We start from the raw sequence: 17784 nt of genomic DNA, 5'->3' as shown, positions 1-17784 counted from the left end.
TCCAGCTTGAGGTGAGCATCCAGAGCATCCCTGGTAGCAGAGACACTGTGCAACCACATCAGCTCAGGATCTGTTCCCCTCCTCTCCCCTTACCAGAGAGAAGAGGATGCTGAGGTCTGGTCCTTGTGCCCACTACTAATAGACAGGCACATGCAAACACCACACCTGTAACACCTCTGGGTCAGAGTATTTCACTGCCATCATGTGTCATCTTAAGCTTTTTTGTACCATGTGATAAAAAAGTATTTCCTTTTGGGGAGCAAAATGGTTCAGGTTACTCTGATGCTGATGGGCTTGGTTTTGGGCGTGGTGTGCAGGTGTGCTGGCAGGTGCTGGTGACAATTTGCTTCACCAGTGACACTTCAGGGTTAAAATGCTGCTCTTTCCACCTCAGAGCAAGACATTGCTCCTGGGGAGCTGAGCTGGATGAGCAGTGTGGCAGGGGACAGCTGAGAGGCCGAGTGAGTTAATGCCAAAGGGTAGTGTAGTAGCTGCCATGGCAAAGTCTGTTCTTATAAACACCTGAAAAGTCAGTGGCACTCAGAAGGAAGCAGACAGGTCTCGTCTCCAACAGGGTGGCTTCTACTTCACCAAGCTTTGCAAGGTGCCAGGTCTCAGGCCTGAATTCAGAAAGTTCTTTGTAGCTGTTTTAAGAGTCAGAGATTTAGCCACGAGAGCGAGCAACACCTTAAAAGTCCTTTCTTTTCCCATGTCAGCCTACAAAGAGAGACCCAGAATAATTAAGACAGTGTTCATTTTATTGTACTCAGCATGGAAACCAGGAGATGTAAAACAGCAAAACATTAAATTCCTAAGGGACTCAATCAGGTGGGTAACATTGCTTTAGTATCACTGTAAGACTTCTTCACATGCAAACTGGTGTTGGTTGGTATGTCTCAAACGAATGCCACAGTACACCTGGAAGCCTAATGCTAGCTTAACTTCATACAGTAGATCACGTTCAATCAGTGTAACTATAAAAATAATAAAGCCACAATAGTTGTTGTCAGAAGCCAAGTTGGTTTTCTTCTGCTGCTGATGACTGATTCACGGCCATCCTTCTTGTGGTGCTTGCAACAGCCAGGAATCCAAAGTTCACCCACCCCCTCCTCCCTTTAACTCTGTGTATGAACTCCCAATTCTCTTCAGTGTGCAACTGAGACTTAACTTCAGACTTAAGATGTGATTTTATGTACCACGAACACAGAGGTCTTTCTATTTTACTGAAATTCCTCAGGGCAGAGAGATGTGCATTTGATGAACTTGACACTACTGATTATGAACTGGGCTAAGGGAAGTGTTGGCAGGAGGACCCTCCAGTAGAAGGGTCTCCTCTTGTAGCAGAGCTGCTGAGAAGCATCTGAAGACTCATCTGCTGCAGCAGAGACTTTGCTGGCTGACCTGCCATTTATTTCTACTCCAGAGTGTCAGCCTGAGGAGAAAGCTAACAAAAACTTAAGAGTCTAGTATTTCAAATGAGACTCAGTTGCTGTGGTTCTACTTCTAATGAGCTCAAATGCTTGCTGCCACCCACAGACTTGTACACCCAAGTGTGAACTTCCACAAAGCTCAGGAGTGTGCATCTCTGTACACACCACTCACTGCACTTTCTTTTGACAGTCTACACATGGAGGGTGGCCAAGTGCTGGGTTTTTTTTAGCTACATCTGTGGGAATTTTTTTTAGAGACCAGATAAGGAGAAAACCCTTGCTTCTGTACTACAGCGTGATCTAAACTTGCCTCAAAGTTGTGGAAAATGCTGAGTCTCCAGCACTCAATCAGAAGGACAAAGGGGAAAAAATCATCTTAAGAGCACGAGTAATGCACGAGAGGTTTACACATGTGCACCTCTTTTAAACATGGACACACAGATACACATAAGCTTACCTAGAGCAAACATTTTCCTAAAGGACAATAAGACTTCCTCTCTGTGTGATTTGGCTCAGTAATAACACCATTTTCTTCCTTATAGGAGCCTGAAGGATGAAAAATGCATTTCACACTGCAAAATCTTCCTTGCCAATATTTGATGCAAAATCCACATTAGAACCTCAGGGAATAAAGAGTTGCTCAGAAAAGCAGAACAGAGAAGAAAACAGTAAGTCTCATAGTTAAAAAAAAAAAATTATAATAATTTGAGTTTGGCTCAATTCAGTTCTATAATGCTTCATTCTTTCTTATAAATATCTACCCTAGCTCAAATGGGATAATTTAGGCCCTAAGGGAATCTTACAGGCATTTCAATGTATGGGACCTGACCTTCACCACTGCAGCATCTGGTGACTCCAGATATTTGGTAGTGTGTGGCATATGGATAAGGATTTATTTGCATACCTTTGGGATGACTGAGAATACTGGCCACTCATGCAGGCATCACAGACCCACCACAAAATAAACTGGCAGAGGCTGAGGTGTTACAAAAATGGGTGGAGAAAAACAAGGAGGGGGGAGTTTCCCTCATACCATAGCCCTTGATTTTCTAAGACCATGGAACCTGATGATCAGTTGCCATTTCCATAAACTGGGTGTAAAAGGTTTACCTCTGCCTTGGTAACTTTCTGCATTCATTTTTAAAAGGTGTAGAGGGATAGACATGGAACAACACAATGGATCTAATAAAATAATCAAATTTGTACTTTCATACAAACCTTGTGCATACTGAGCTAAGCAGTGAAACACTGGCATGGTAGATTCCATCCAATTTCCAAACTGAAAACCAGTGGCAGCCAACTTGAACTTTCTATGGGCTTCAATACTGATTTTCATTTGAATTTTCACTTCTAACTTTTTAAAACTTCAGAATAGTAATGAACTTCAAGATAAAAGCTACTGCTGTTTTTAGAGTATACATATTCACCTTTTCTGAATCCTTTGAATATACTTCTCCCAGTGGTGCGTTTTACAAGCTTTTACGTGGCAGTAGTGGTGCTAAACTGAGGTTGTTTGCCTACTGGTTTTGCTGAATCACATTTGGATATATTTATAGGTACTAGCCAAATATACAGCCTTCAGAAATGTTAATTTTCCTAAAAGCCACTGGACACCAACAATATGAAAAACGTGTGAGCCCAGAATGAACAAATGGGCAAACCCGAAGTAAAAAATTTGCTTTACAGACACAGGAATGGAACTGTCTTACAAAGCACCCACATCAACTTTGTTTTGCTTTTCTTTTACTCCCTCCCCATGTTTCTCAGCAACCCCTTTGTGTATGTTCGTAGAGAGGTCTTCTTCCTCGGAAACAGAGATGACAGAGATTCTCCTCCAGCTCTTTCCCCACTCTTTTTTTCCAAACCAAGACAGCAGGAATGAGGCAGGACTTCAGCACTTGAGCAGCACAAAGCTGGCAGACACCAGCCAAGCACACAGAGACAGTGATGGATGTCCCAGCCTCACAGGTAACCCAGCACTATATCACAAATTGCCTGCAATGAGGTTCTCCCTCAGCTCAGGCTTTGTATTGGCAACATTGATACATGCTTATTCTTATCTTCCTGAGTGAAAAGCTCCCAAGGTGAAACTAAAACTCTTCCATCCTTATTCACTTCTTTTGTTAATGGTTTTGGCCATGTCGACCTTCCCAGAAGACACAACCAACCCAGAAAGTTTTCCTGACAATTTGCTTGTTTCCCAAAATCTCTCATCTTGCAACATACTGAATTTAAGACTTCAAACTGGCTAGGATGCAACAGTTTTTTTCCTTCTCCCCCCAACCCCTTACAGATTTACTCTTGAGAATGACAAAGTACTTTCTGTTTTGAACCCTCCTTTATAAGCCCAAAGAGGTTTCCTTGGCTGTTTAACCATTTAAACAGTGCAATGTGATTCTGAGTCACAGGACAGAGGAAAAGAGTGGGGTGGTGGCACACGAATTACCTCCCCTTACACTCTGCCATACTGCTGCTCCAAACACTCTTTTCATTTTTGACACTGTCATGACACCAAGAAAAGTCTCTCTTGGCTGATACAAGACCACTCACATTCAGCACATTTGCTGATTCCTCCCCAAAACATGGTTCTGTTTTGCTGCTGGTGAAAGATGCATCATCCCTACAAGGATTCACATCATCATCTAGACATTGTACACAGGAGAAAGCATAAATAACCAGTGTTAAACTATCAGGCTGCCTACAGTCTGCCCTAGCAAGAGAAAGTGAAAGCCAGAAACATTTTCTATGAGATGCGCTGGTGATTATCAGCTTGGTTTTGTGTTGTTTTTTGGCACATTATTGCTTGGCTTCAAACGCAGGACTCCTGTGCCCACCAGGCAGTGTCCCCAACATTCTGCAGTTTGTCTTTACACTCGTGTTTTCCCAGAACACAAAAGCACAGTGCTCTGCTGACACCACTATGTTTTTTCCACGCAGTTGTTCAGATCCATCCACTCTGCAACCTGCCCGTTGGCAATCTCTGGGACGTATGTATTGGTGAAATTTTCCTGGAAGAAAGTTTGGTGGTTGGGGTGGGAGGTGTGGGCAGACAGGCTGGTGAAGACTCACAGCTGGAAGCAGCTGCAGTAAACCAGGAGAGATCTCCCATTCCTCACGAAGAAGAGTTAGTTCCAGTGCTGCCCCAGCACTCTGCTCATCCATTGCCAAGCCCAGTTTGGTCTCAATAAATCAGCTTGTACCCATAGGCTAGAGATATTTTGGAGAGCTTTAAGTTAAAGGATAAAGTTCATGGAAATCAGTGAAAGCGTGATAGCCATTTATTCTCCTCTGAAAAAAAAAAAAAAAGAAGAAAAAAAAAAGGACAATCCATTTATATATTCAGACTGAGCATATTGGTAAAGGGATAGTTCAGAGTAAGGTGGCTCACAATGCTACAACATGTGGAGAGGGGGATGCAAGCTGAGCCAGGGGACACCATTTGGCAGGAAGACAGGGAGCAAGTAGCAAAGGAGGGGGACAAGGGAAGTGAAAGGAGAAGCCCAAAGCCTTGGGCCAGGACACAGCAAACACTGCAGACAGCTCAGGGAACCTCTTCAGGACTCACAAAGACACAATGTGGGAAGAGACACTGAACTTGCCCACTAACCTGACCTAATGATACTGTCAATACTAATCCCACACAAAATTTCACATGAAACTCTGGGACACCACTAGGAAGAGGATGGAAACAGCAGGAATAACTGAAAAAAAGGCAGGAGACTTTTCCCCTGGGAGGCAGAAGTGGGAAGACCCTCTCTAACGTGGCGTTTCTGCATCAGCACCTCAGCACTGAATGGGAGAGGACAGGAAATCATGTGCAGTAATGGAACAAGGATGTGCCATAAAGCCCCCAGAGGAAACCTAGGAATCAATTCAGTACTACGCCTGTGAGCAGTATCTTTCATGGAAATAGGTTTAAATATTTGTATTTTACAGTATTTTACCTCTCTGCTGGGGAAAAATTGCCCCAAAATAGCTGCTTTGAAGGCTTGGCAGTTGATAGACCGAAAAAGTCTGGCCTCCTAAATAAAAGGGGACCACCTCAGGTCTGCTTCAGAAAAAAAAAAATTAAAACTCATTTACAGTGTGTAAATATGTAAGATTTACAGAGTAATTGTACGAGTAAGATATACAGAGTAAGTCTGGTAAGTACTAGAGACATAAATAAATTATCATCATGATTCATGAAAAATCTTTAATGGAATAAAACTAACCCCTATATAACTCTAGTACTCTGCAGGACTACAATATTCAAATCCTCAGTGCTTTGCAGGATTGAAAACTAAATTTTCTACGAACTGCAGAAGTTACCCAGCCACCCATCATGAACTCTAGTGGACAGAATAAAAAGCTAGTGGGAAACACATTTCCCAGGTTGAAAAACATTATTAAGGTGAGAAATGTGACCAACATACATTTAAGACATTATTGTATTATCACACTTCTGGAGAAACAGTCACTAAGCTACCTTTTATTAGCAGTTTCTACAACTTTTCTAACATTAGAAATACAGCAAAGATTGTCTCAAGATTTCAGTACTTCTGTAAAGTGTTTCAAGTTAATAATATAAGTTTATAATATAGATAGCATTAGGTTAAATAAAATATGCACAGGCTAAATAAATGGTATTTACTTTATGAAGGGCAGCTTAAGAAAAGCACCAAAATACTGAAAAAAAAAAAAAAAAAAAAAAAAAAAAAAGTTGGCTAAGGACTTCAAAGGAAAAAAACAGTGCTACACACCAGTCATGTAGGCTCAGGGACCCAGATGCACAGGATTGCCTGTTCCTATGGAATAATGTCACTGTGCATCTTGGAAGAGAGAAAAAGGATCCACATCACTTTAACGAGTGATTTAGAGGAGAGGTGCTCAGTGCCATGGAAGGGTGAGAGCAAGCAATGCCCACCCAAACCAAAGAGCCAGAAGAGTTCTCTGCTTTTGAGAGACTTGGCTGGAACACCACGGCGTGAGGGCACCATCCAGCAGGAGGTGGGTGCATCTACTGATGTCCTCACTCGTGCCTCACCTGCCCTGTGTGCATCACCTGCTTATACCTTCAGCATGGTTTTAGGAAGACAGGCTGAGGGAGCTGGGGTTGTTCAGCCTGGAGAAGAGAAGGCTCTAGGGAGACCAAAAGTGACCTTCTAGTACCTGAAGGGGAACTGAAGGAAGGCTGGAGAGGGACTGTTTGCAAGGGCCTGAAGTGACAGGACAAAGAACCATGGTTTTAAATTAGAGAAGAGTAGATTTATACTGGATGTTCTTTACCATGAGGGCAGTGGAACAATGGAACAGGTTGCCCAGGGAGGTAGTTGAGGCCTCATCCCTGGAGATGTTCAAGGTGAGGTTCCACAAGGCTCTGAGCAACCTCATCTAGTTGAGGATGTCCCTGCTTACTAGATGACCTTTAAGAGGTCCCTTCCAACTCAAACCACTCTATGATTCTATAGGTGATGCAGGGGAGAAAAAGCCTGCAAAATATATCCCTCTCTCACCCCTCCTTCTAGCCATCAAAATCTCTCTGTCTTAACTTCTCTCAAAGAGATAATCCTTCAGCCTTGATCCTCACTCTTTGCCTGGTTCTCCATTTCAGTGGTGCCCTACAGTATCAACAGAAGTGAGACTGCTCAGTGATCAATGTCTGTATCCTTTTCATGGACTTGCTTCAGTCTCGGGATAACTTATACACCAGGAAAGTTATCTTGCATTCAGTCTTTACAGCTCTTGGACCTTGGTTTCACCTCACAAAGCCTCCCCCAGCCCACCCCTTTGTATAAGACCTTGTGATGCACACAAATAACTTCCCATAATAATTCCGACAATATTTCTGCTTCCTGCTTTATCAAGAAGGTGCTGCCATTCTTACAGCAAGGTGGCAATTTTAATTTGTGCTTTTGCTAAGTGCCTAGCTTTTCATCTGACTGCAGTAGGGATGTGGGCATAACGTGGAAATACACCAGCTGTGGCAGGAATAACGGCGTGATGGAGCGCGTGGCTACTCGGAAAACAAAGGGGGATAATTTTCCACTGTTGCTGCATCACAGCCCCAATAACACAACTGAACAGCAGGACTCAGGACTTGATGGGAGGGGTTCTCTCCACCACTGCAGACATCTACGCACCCCTGCAAACCACGTCAGTCTAACACAGAAGAAGGAGCTGGTCGGACACAGCAATTTGGCCGCCTAAAATTCTGCAGCATGGACTGGAACATGTTGTGCTGCCTCCCTTTCAGTTTTTTATTTGAGGATGTATCTGAGGAAATGGATTTCCGGGTCTGACTGTTCTGGGCTTGGATCAGTTTCTTGTGTTCCCGTATTTGTCTCTGTAAGTGGTTCTGGATGGCAATTCCCAGGTACTCTGGATCGAGGGAAGCACCGTAAACCTCCCATGTCATGCCTTGCTCATCCCAAACAACATCTCTGATGTGCTTGGATTGCTTCACCTGCACTTTCGCCTCTGTGGCCAGGGTGGGCTGCTTTTTGTTTTCCCCCAGGTTTGGAGAGACCTGAGCTGAAGCAGGAAGAGCTGCTGTGGGAAGCTCATGTCTGGACTCCTTGGCTGGGCGACCGTGCTGTTGGGGAGCTGCTGATGCCTTCAAGGAGGGGGTGAGACGTGCAGGACTGACACTCAGCTTGGGCATCAATCCTGCCTGCAGACTCTGTCCACCCTGAGCATGGCCAGCATTTCCCTGGCCTCTGCTCTCCTCCTTTTCACCTGTATCCTCTGAGCATGTCTGTATATGGATAGCAGCAGGTTCGCTGCTAACATTCATCCCTCCTTTAGGATCAAGCACCATCAAGTTTTCTTCCTTTGGTTTTACCACAGACTGATTAAGAATGGCCTCCCCTTGGCTCAAACCTTTACACTGCAGAGGCTTTTGCTCAGAGCTGTCCAGGATCTCCTTCTCCTTGACTTCACTCCCTGTGCTACAGAGTAAAGGTAAGTGGCTGCTTCCCGCATCATGGACAAGATCTTGTTTGTTATTCTTGGATTCTGGGACAGAGGCAGAAGTGGTGGTGCCTGGCTCACCAGCCTTAGACCCAGACTGTGCTGGAGCTTGGTTACTGCAGTTACCCACAAGCTGGTCAAGAGGCATGGGCTTTGGTGGGACAGGAGCATCTGTTGGCAGCCGAGCACCATCCTTGCTGTCACGGGCTTCACTGATCACCTCAGAGTTACCCACAGGTGTCCCTTGGGAGATAAGGGCTGCAGGGGGCAAGGGGAGGACAGATTTTGCATTATCCAGAGATCCCACATCAGATGGAACCCCAGACGATTTGACAGGCTCGGTTTGGGCTGAAGCAGTCATGGCCGTAACAACACCCGATTTTGCTGTGGTACCAGGAGAACACGGGGACTTTTCTTGTGAGGAGAAACTGTCAGTAAGTGCAGACTGGTTCAGTCCCATACCTCCTTGGTAAATGATATGCAGTTCTTCCTTCTCCTCTGGAGGAGGATTCCCTTTTAAGAAGGCAGCAAGGATGCTGGGGCTGGTGGAGGCTGATTTGCTCTCCACAGCAGCCACGGCCTGAACCTCAGCATCTCGCCACGTCCTGCTTTCTGCTTCCTGAGTTAAAGACCTGCTCTCTGACTGAACAGTCATTGTACCTGTTTCTTTGAATCTGGAGAGCTGTGTGGGCCCTGGACTTGCCAGCTCGGTGGCCGCGTTGCGTAGGGGATGCGGACTCTCACGGTGGGACGGGGATGGTGCCTCGCTGCCCTGTGATGCTTCGGGTTTGTCTGTGGGATGCAACTGTGTGGTGTCTACAGCCTCGCTTTTTGCCTCCAAACCAGTCTGTGGGTCTCTCCCCAGGTCAGCTTCAGCGTGCCTCGCTGGCGAGGCTGACTGGCAAGCAGCAGTTTTTTCCTCTCCCCTTTCTTTTTCCCCTCTTTGCAAAAGGTTTGCCTGAGAAGTACAACAGGACTCACTGACCCTAACAGGGTCACCCAGAGGAGAGTAATTTAACACCTCAAGTGCTGGCTGATCATCAGTCCCCTGAGGTTTCAAGGCAGAGTCATCCATTTGTGCCAGGGAGCTCGTTTTTGCCTGGCTGCCTTGCACGAACTGCCGGGAGCTCTGGGGGGCTGGCATCATCTCCGGCCCCTGCCCTGCCGAGGGGGCTCCTGCTGCAGTGGGGGATGGCACTGCCACTCCTTGGCTGCCTGCCGGATGGGAGCAATCAGCAGGCTCTAGGGCTGCAGGACACCCCTCTGCAGCTTTGCTGGTGAGCCCGGCAGGGAAGGCTTCCTGATGGCCAGGATCATCCTCACAGCATCGCTCGCACCTCTGCGCGCTGGCTGCCACCGAGCACTTCAGGTCGAACAAGCGAACTCCAGCAGAGCTGGATGGGGTGCATGGGAAGCCATTGCTCGCCCTCTCTCCACTGTGGAGCTGTGGCTGGTGCTTAGCAGGCTGCAGATCTCCCAGGTGGTCCTCCTCGGCAGAAGCTGTGACCAGGGAAAGCTTGGCAGATCTCAGAGGATCTGGTACAGTCCCCATGGACTGTCTCCAAGACGTGGCTTGCCCTCAGCTTCTCCTCGGAGTTTTCTTGCCCAGCGGTGGGTACAACAGGGCAGGCTGTCAGTAACAGGTTTCCTGTAAAGCTAATCTGTTAATGAAAGAAACAAAGTGTTAGCAGCAGTTGGATTTAAGAAGAAAAAGTACATAAAAAAGATTAATTTTACAGCTTGGAGAGAAATACTTGCAGGAAAGGGGGGAAGCGAAGCTCCTGATACTGCCTAAAAGTCACAAAAGACACAGATTTCAAGAATCTCCCAATTCCAAGGTTTGGATGCAGAAGACAATACTAGAGACTAAGCAACAACAGCTGCTACTTTATTGATCCATTAATGAAAACATAATGATTAGCTAAGAAGGGGAAAAAAAAGAAATGTGAAGTGAAAGCAGAGATGAATGGGAAGAGGAGTAGACTTGTGTGAAGGACTGAGTTCACAAAATCCTCAGGTAAGCCACCTCTAAAAATGAAGGTTCCACCTTGCCTGCTGTGCCTTGGTGAAGAACAGATTGATTCCCACCCTGTGACCTGAGTGGATCCCACTGCTGAGCACCAGTTCCCCCTTTTCATGGAGAGCTCTCACTTCAAGGCCACTGCCAACAAGGACACGCTCACAGAGGGCAACAGGTCAAGTCAGATTAATGCAGATGAATCCAAGCTCACTGGTAAAAGGAATACAGAGGGAGGACGACCTGCTGGGTGTTACAGATAAACACCAGGAGAAACCACTGCACTGTACAGCACCAAGGCCAGGCACACACTTGCTGTTTTTACATTTAGATCCTCTGAAATAATGACACAGAAACCAGCTCGATTAATAAATGGAGGCACAGATCTAAAAATCAATCTATGAGCAGGTGGTATGAAACTGGAAGGGGGAAACTGCCACAGAATGGGAGGGACTTGTGCCATACCCAGTCATAGAATCACAGAATCATAGAACTGGCTGGGTTGGAAGGGACCTCAGAGATCATCAAGTCCAACCCTTGATCCACTCCCGCTGCAGTTCCCAGCCCATGGCACTGAGTGCCACATCCAGTCTCTTTTTAAATATCTCCAGGGATGAAGAATCCACCACTTCCCTGGGCAGCCCATTCCAATGCCTGATCACCCTCTCCGTAAAGAAATTCTTTCTAATGTCCAACCTAAACCTCCCCTGGCACAACTTGAGACCTCTTGTGCCCTCTTGTCTTGCTGAGAGTTGCCTGGGAAAAGAGCCCAACCCCCCCCGGCTCCAACCTCCTTTCAGGGAGTTGTAGAGAGTGATGAGGTCTCCCCTGAGCCTCCTCTTCTCCAGGCTGAACACCCCCAGCTCCCTCAGCCTCTCCTCATAGGATCTCTGCTCGAGTCCCTTCACCAGCCCAGTTGCCCTCCTTTGGACCTGCTCCAGGACCTCTATATCCTTCCTGAACTGAGGGGCCCAGAACTGGACACAGTACCCGAGGTGTGGCCTCACCAGGGCTGAGTACAGGGGCAGAATCCCTTCCCTGGACCTGCTGGCCACACTGTTCCTGACACAGGCCAGGATGCCATTGGCCTTCTTGGCCACCTGGGCACACTGCTGGCTCATGTTCAGCTTCCTGTCAATCCAGACTCCCAGGCCCCTTTCTGTCTGGCTGCTCTCCAGCCACTCTGTGCCCAGCCTGTAGCGCTGCATGGAACTGGTGGTGGAACAGAGTTATCCAGCTTGAAATCCATCCAGGGCTGCAGAGAAACCATCTCCTCAGACAGGAGGTGATGTCCAAAGGTGTTTGTCGGACATGCTTTCCAAAGGACTCAGAGCGGCCAAACTCAGCCTGCTAGAGGTCCAGGGCTGGATCCCTATCTGTGTCAGCAGAGTGGTGACAGCCAGTGATGAAATCCCACCCCAGTCTTGTTTGAAACTGCAGGCTACTCATGGTTTTTTAAAAGGCTTTCGCCACCTTATGCTGCCAGAATGTATGACACATGGAAGACACCCTGAACATCTTGTCTTCTGTTAACCAGAAGGAAAACAACTGTACCTCTGTGCCTCCTTTGCTACACCACCTGGGAGACACTGCTGGAAGAAGCTGTGCAATCACCCAGCTGCTCCAGATGCTCCCTACCCACCAGCAAAATTAACAAAAGCTCTTTCCAGAAAATATCTCTCTCTGGATGGCAGCAATATAGTTTCTGAAAAATTTATTGTAAATTTCAGCACATAAGCATAGTTAGAGCAACAGGAAAAAAATGCTCAGTGAAATGAAAACAAAAACAAATACAGCCAGCCTATTTTTCTAAGAAAAGGAAAGTGCTGCAAGCCATTATTTATTCATTAAGTTTTATATCTTCCACATATTAATAATTTATTATTTTTATACTGTCTCTTTGGGCTCTGTACATCTGCAAGATGTATGCAGTCTGCTGTTCTAAACTGTGATCCTGCTGCTGAGGGATCCTGAGTTTCACAGCTGCAGCCTGGAATAGCTGCCCTGCATCACTCCAAAATGGCTTCCCAGCAAGGCTAATGATTGCAATACTTTTTAACAGGTACTGACTTAATGTAAACCAGACTGAAAATCTGTTAAAGTTCTGACTGCCTTCTCCACTTCATTTTGCACTCACTTTAAAGCCAGCCAACATATTCCTGAAGGAAAGCTGAAGCATTCCAAGCTGAATGTCTAATGACCATGAAGAGAGGAGCAGATGGCTCTGGGCATCTGTTTGTCTAACTTATGTTACTCTCTTCTTTCCTTTTCCACATATCAGCACAGACCAAGCCAGTATTTACAATCAGTCAGGTCATAATTCTTTTTTTTTTTTTTTCTTAAAGCCAGAGTTTATTTCTTATGAGAACAACTAACCAAATAATGGAACAAAACCAACCCCTGTTTTTAGGATGAGATGGACCACTTGAACAGTTCCAGAAGAAATAAAGATGGCAGAGAGAATCTGTTTGGTTCTTCAATATACAAAAAGTGGGAAAGGCAATTTGCATGCTGGAGCACTGTCTTTAACTCCTGCCCACTGGACAGAGAAACAAAACCTTGTTTTACAGTTAAGTGACCTGAACCTCCCTCTGAATTCCTCCCACCCGTTTAGTGGCTCTTCACCAACATCTCTAGAAACACTCATTTAAATATTTTTATTGTTGGATTCCTATTATATACAAGAACAACACTGGGACTTGTGGGCAACACAATTCAACTGCAAGACTGTGAGGATTCAAAACAACAAACAACACTGACTGCAAGAAAATACCTAGAAACAGATCTACAGAACTCAGTAGTAGGCAAAAAAACATGTAAAAAAAATAATCAAGATTGCTGATGAATTTTTCAAGTGTTGTATGCCTGACCTGCAGCAATCATCCTAAATTTTCTTGTATCAGGAGGTGAAATTAATGTCTCCACAAAGGTCAAAATCAATTTTTAGTAATAAGAACATATTTTCCACAACAACACAGTTCTCCTTCACTTTATTGTTTCAGACCAAATTAGTCTGCCTGACTGTCAATCTCATCACAACATAGAATTTTTCTGGACCTTTTGCAACAAGAAGTTTCTAACTTTGACAGTTTAAAGCAACTCCTATTTATTTCAGTAACACCCACCCCCTCATAAAACCATGGTACAAATTTCCCTCTCAATGCTTATGAGAATGTCAGAAAAATATGTCAGAAAGTCTGCATGTTTAATACAACAAAACAAGAAATTTCCAGGAAATTTCTGCATAAGATTGTGCCTCCCATTCCCTGTTAAGAAAAAGATTAGGATTTTTCAGAGAAAAAATTATGAAAAACCACAAATAAGACTGCCATCATCTCCACTTAGCTTCACTTTTAAAAAGGATTTAAAAACAAGTAATGAAAAGCAATTAAAAACATCTCCCAAAGTAATCAAGCATCCCTCCCAATTCTGGGTTCTTATCAGCTTTCCAGTCTTTGTCTCTACAAATGGAAGAACTGAATATTTGTTCTTAACAGGTCTAACAGTTCTTAACAGTTCTATATTTCATCATATGATCCCTGAGATCATAATGAAAATCATCACACAACCTCATGGATTAAGGACAGAAAGACATCTGCTGAAGCAGGAATTCAGCCTCCTGATCTGAGGAAAAGACAATGGTACATTCCAGCTCCTATTAAACCACTGAGTATACAGAACACAAAGCACATTTCTTTAAATTTTAAACATACACATGCACTTAACATCCTTCTGATTCTGCACCCTGTGGGTTCCTTTTTTTTTCCTCAGCTCATTAAGTTGTTCTCTCTAAATGCTGTGACTTCTTTTTAGTATCAAAAGGTGTTTGCTATTCCGCTCCTGAAAAATTCGCTTCATGTGTTACTTCCTCCTAATTATCTGTGGGACAGAAGACTGGCTCTATGAATGAAGGACAGAGCAAACCAAGGACAAATTAACTCAAGAGGTTGTCTGAAGAGGTAAGATCCAGATACAGGCAGCTTCCATCCTTCAGCATGCTTTGGGATGCTAGGAGGAGACAGACTCTTACACTACAATCACAGGGAAGCAAGAGGTGACAGGGGATGCTCACAGACACCCTGAACATACTTATATGTGGTTCCCACAAGAGATGGGGTTGACACTTCAAGGAGAAAGTGCACAAAGCCCCAGTTCCCCTCCTGCCCCACGTCAGCACACACTTTTGCAGTCCCTGCCTGCAAATGCCCCAGGAACCCATGGCAGAGACACAGAGGGGGGGGAGGACAGAAGCAACAAGTTCAACCCCCCGGGGACACAGCAACCACCATGCAGATGATACGCAAAGCAGGCAGCTGTATGGGGAGGTTTGCTTTTGACTGATTCACTGAGCAGAACTGCTGTAACACTTCAGCAAACTGCCCCTTTAATCTCTCACTATCCACTGAACTGGTACAACTTTACTCAGACAACAGCCTATTGCTGCCTACTTTCAGTGCAAGGAAGGTGGGTTTTGTCTTTTCCACTATTAACCTTCTCCTATTGCTTCTTGATGCTTTTCTGCTGCCTTAAACTACAACTCACCTTGACTCCTCTCATCAGCTGAGCCCATCATCATGGTATCCGAGCACTTTTTTTGCAGCATCTGAGCTCAGGGAAAGCTGATTTGGACTCGTTCAATAGTATGACCATATGAGGGTCACACTAGTTCACATCCAAAGCCTCATTTGACTCTATCACAACTGCCCTGAGGTTAGAACAGTGCACAATGTCACAGACATCATGTGTCATACGCTGTGGTGTTCCCTAAAACAGCTGTTGGGTTGGTGCTATCTCTCTAGAAGAAGGAAAACACAGCTCAGCTTGACAGGCCATGGAGCAAATGCTGGAGTGGAAGATGAGAAGGAGCTGGGACATGACATGAAGAACTTCCTGAGGACCAGAGAGGACCAGGCAGTCTCATACAGCTCAGGAATCCCAGTGCTGGCTTCAGCCCTCTCTATGTGTAAGGAGATGCCTATGAGCAAGGACCTGCCTTATCTAACTTTTTATTTTTATTTTTCACTGTATTATAAACCACAGTTCTCATCTGTGAGTTTTTAACTCTATGTATGTGTGTGGGGGAGTTATTTGAAAAGCTTTTCAAATATTTTTATTATTCTTGGGGTAGGGTCATTTGTTGTAGAATAATGTCAGATACACTTGAAAGCTTTGGCCAGCCTGAAGTCCTAGCTCACACACAGATCCTCTGGATGGCCTTGCTGCTTCTGGCTACCAGGAATTTAAGAATTTTCTGAATCTAAGGACACACTTCAATCACCTTTGGAAATGAATGCACACCTATGTGTGAAACCCCCTTGCATATCTGGCCTATATGAAAGGCCACGGCAGTGTACACGTGTGCCCTGTGAGAAAAGGACCTTTATTTGTACAAACCTCACTGGAAGTCTAGGTCACTCATCTTAGCACTGAAGCAAACACCACCAAAAAAATCCACCACCTAAAACCCCTCCTAGCACCTGCACTAGAAACACTTTTTAACACTTTTAAAAATCCATTTTAACCACCTAGATCAGCTGAAATTCCCAACTGAACTGCACCGATAGCCCCCAGGAAAGCCCAGCTCCTTCCAGGGCTTTTCCAGGGCTCTGGATCCCCACAGGATCTCACAGCTCTTCCTCCTGGATGCTGAGGCACAGCCTGCAGCACCCAGCCTGTCTGCTCATACAGGTGTCAAGATATGATGCTGAAACATGAAAAAGGAGCATAGAAAAATGGGATGCATGTCCTAATGGAAAAATAGAGTGTAAGTATTTAAGAGAAATGGCAGTCTCTGCTTGTTCTTGCTTTGTAATTCAATGGTAATAAACCAAGGAAAACTGGGTCACCAATCAAGGGCAAGATGCATCACCATTTTTTTGCTAAAGAGTTGGCTGGCAATTAGCCTGACAGATACTGAAGATTAAGCAATATTTTGTACAAGCTGAATATATATTTTTTCTGGTTGCTGATTCCTCTCTTCTTGCCTCTCTCTGCTATGTATAGGCTTTAACTCTGCAAAGTGCAGAGCATGGAAGCTCCACTTTAGAAGGACAAAACTCAGCTTAATCTGCTGCTCACAACCTGCAGATGAGAAAATGGGTTAAGTCAGTCCCACCAAATGGCACGGTGGCCTCTGGGCCTAATCCAAAGCAAATTGCTATGCATCTTCCTTCATTTCACTGAGCTTTTGACAAACTGAAGTTCACCTTTCCAAGAGACTACAGTAATCTTACTGTGAATTGTATGGTCTACTTAACTAGATGCAAAACCAAATTTGCTTAATTTAAAATGCATTTTAAAATCTAACATTTACATTATTTTTTCACTGCAGCATGAAGATCACACTGCTGGATTTTGTTTCTGCAGGTAAGTCTTGCACATTTTCTCTTTAAATCTATGGTCTCTGTGCTCCCTTGACTCTTGCTGAATTCCTGAGTCCAGAAATGCTGTGTCCAGCAGGCTGCAGAAGATGCTCCTGGAGACACGATTTCTTAAATACTCCCGTGTACTCTGCAGTGAGCACAAGGGATTGTCTATGTGTAATTTTGGTGCTGGAGTGTTTATTCCAATTTAGAAGCAAGCATCAGTCATGCCATTCCTAGCATGCCCTCAGGTTTGTCAGAAAAATCAGTATTGGCCAAAGCAGCTTTAGACTGGTATAAAAAGAGTGCAGACAGGCAGGTCTGAACCAGATGTGGGGTACCTTTTTGCCCTAAACATCAAGCTGAAGGGTGCGAACTAGTCCAAGTCCCATGGCCACCAGGGTATGGCACAGTGCTGACAAGCTCATCCAAGAGTCTGGACTTGTGAGCTTGAGCAGAACCTCACCCCAACACTTCCAAATGCTCCAGAGACATATGAGCACCTTAGGAGTTGCCCAGAGGTGCAAACACTTCCAAATGCTCCAGAGACAGATGAGTGTGAATATCTGCAGCTTGCTTTAAATAGGCAAGCCCCAAACCACAGATGATTGAAAACTCTACAGGGTACATTCAGCTCTACTCTCCTGCTGGCAGCAGAACAATTAGTTACCCTTCAATTAAAAAGATGTCCAACTACAAAGAAGTATGACCACAGCTCTGCTCTAAGATGGGATGTTCTCACTCATGTTCCATCTGTTCCCTGTGGGCAGAGCCCCATCTCATCCTGGCCAGGAGACAAGCAGCAACCACCACATCCAGCTCCAGTGCCTGTCCACAGAGCTGTGTGTTGTTAGCACCCTGATGTACACCTTCTGCATGCAAACAAACTTCACTCTGGGTTGCATTTTGCTTTTAATCATATTATCCTTTTTTGGTGACTTTCACTCTGAGGTTCCCCAGCAGCAAAGCTGGGCTGACTCCACTGAAAGGTCACCATCCTCTGGCCATGGCCAAATATGTGCAC

General features: G+C 45.1%; 1 protein-coding gene across 4 annotated transcripts in view; it reads right to left on the bottom strand.

The window, feature by feature from the left end:
* Window positions 1-1341: 1341 nt before the first annotated feature.
* Window positions 1342-17784, bottom strand: part of GPRIN3 (GPRIN family member 3) — a 35469-nt gene continuing 19026 nt past the window's right edge. For 3 of the 4 annotated variants that reach the window (XM_071742844.1, XM_071742842.1, XM_071742843.1), the window contains exon 2: window positions 6378-10042. In XM_071742844.1, the coding sequence (XP_071598945.1) occupies window positions 7567-9933 (2367 nt within the window). In that variant the 5' untranslated portion in view covers window positions 9934-10042 and the 3' untranslated portion in view covers window positions 6378-7566. Of the gene's footprint in view, window positions 4719-6377; window positions 10043-17784 lie in introns of those variants that run through there. The other variant, XM_071742845.1, reaches the window with a different exon arrangement.

The sequence above is a fragment of the Heliangelus exortis genome, chromosome 4 (genome assembly GCF_036169615.1).
Source record: "Heliangelus exortis chromosome 4, bHelExo1.hap1, whole genome shotgun sequence".
Lineage (NCBI taxonomy): Eukaryota > Metazoa > Chordata > Aves > Apodiformes > Trochilidae > Heliangelus > Heliangelus exortis.
The sequence above is the reverse complement of the archived record's forward strand: the minus strand, read 5'-3'. Positions and strand labels throughout refer to the sequence as shown.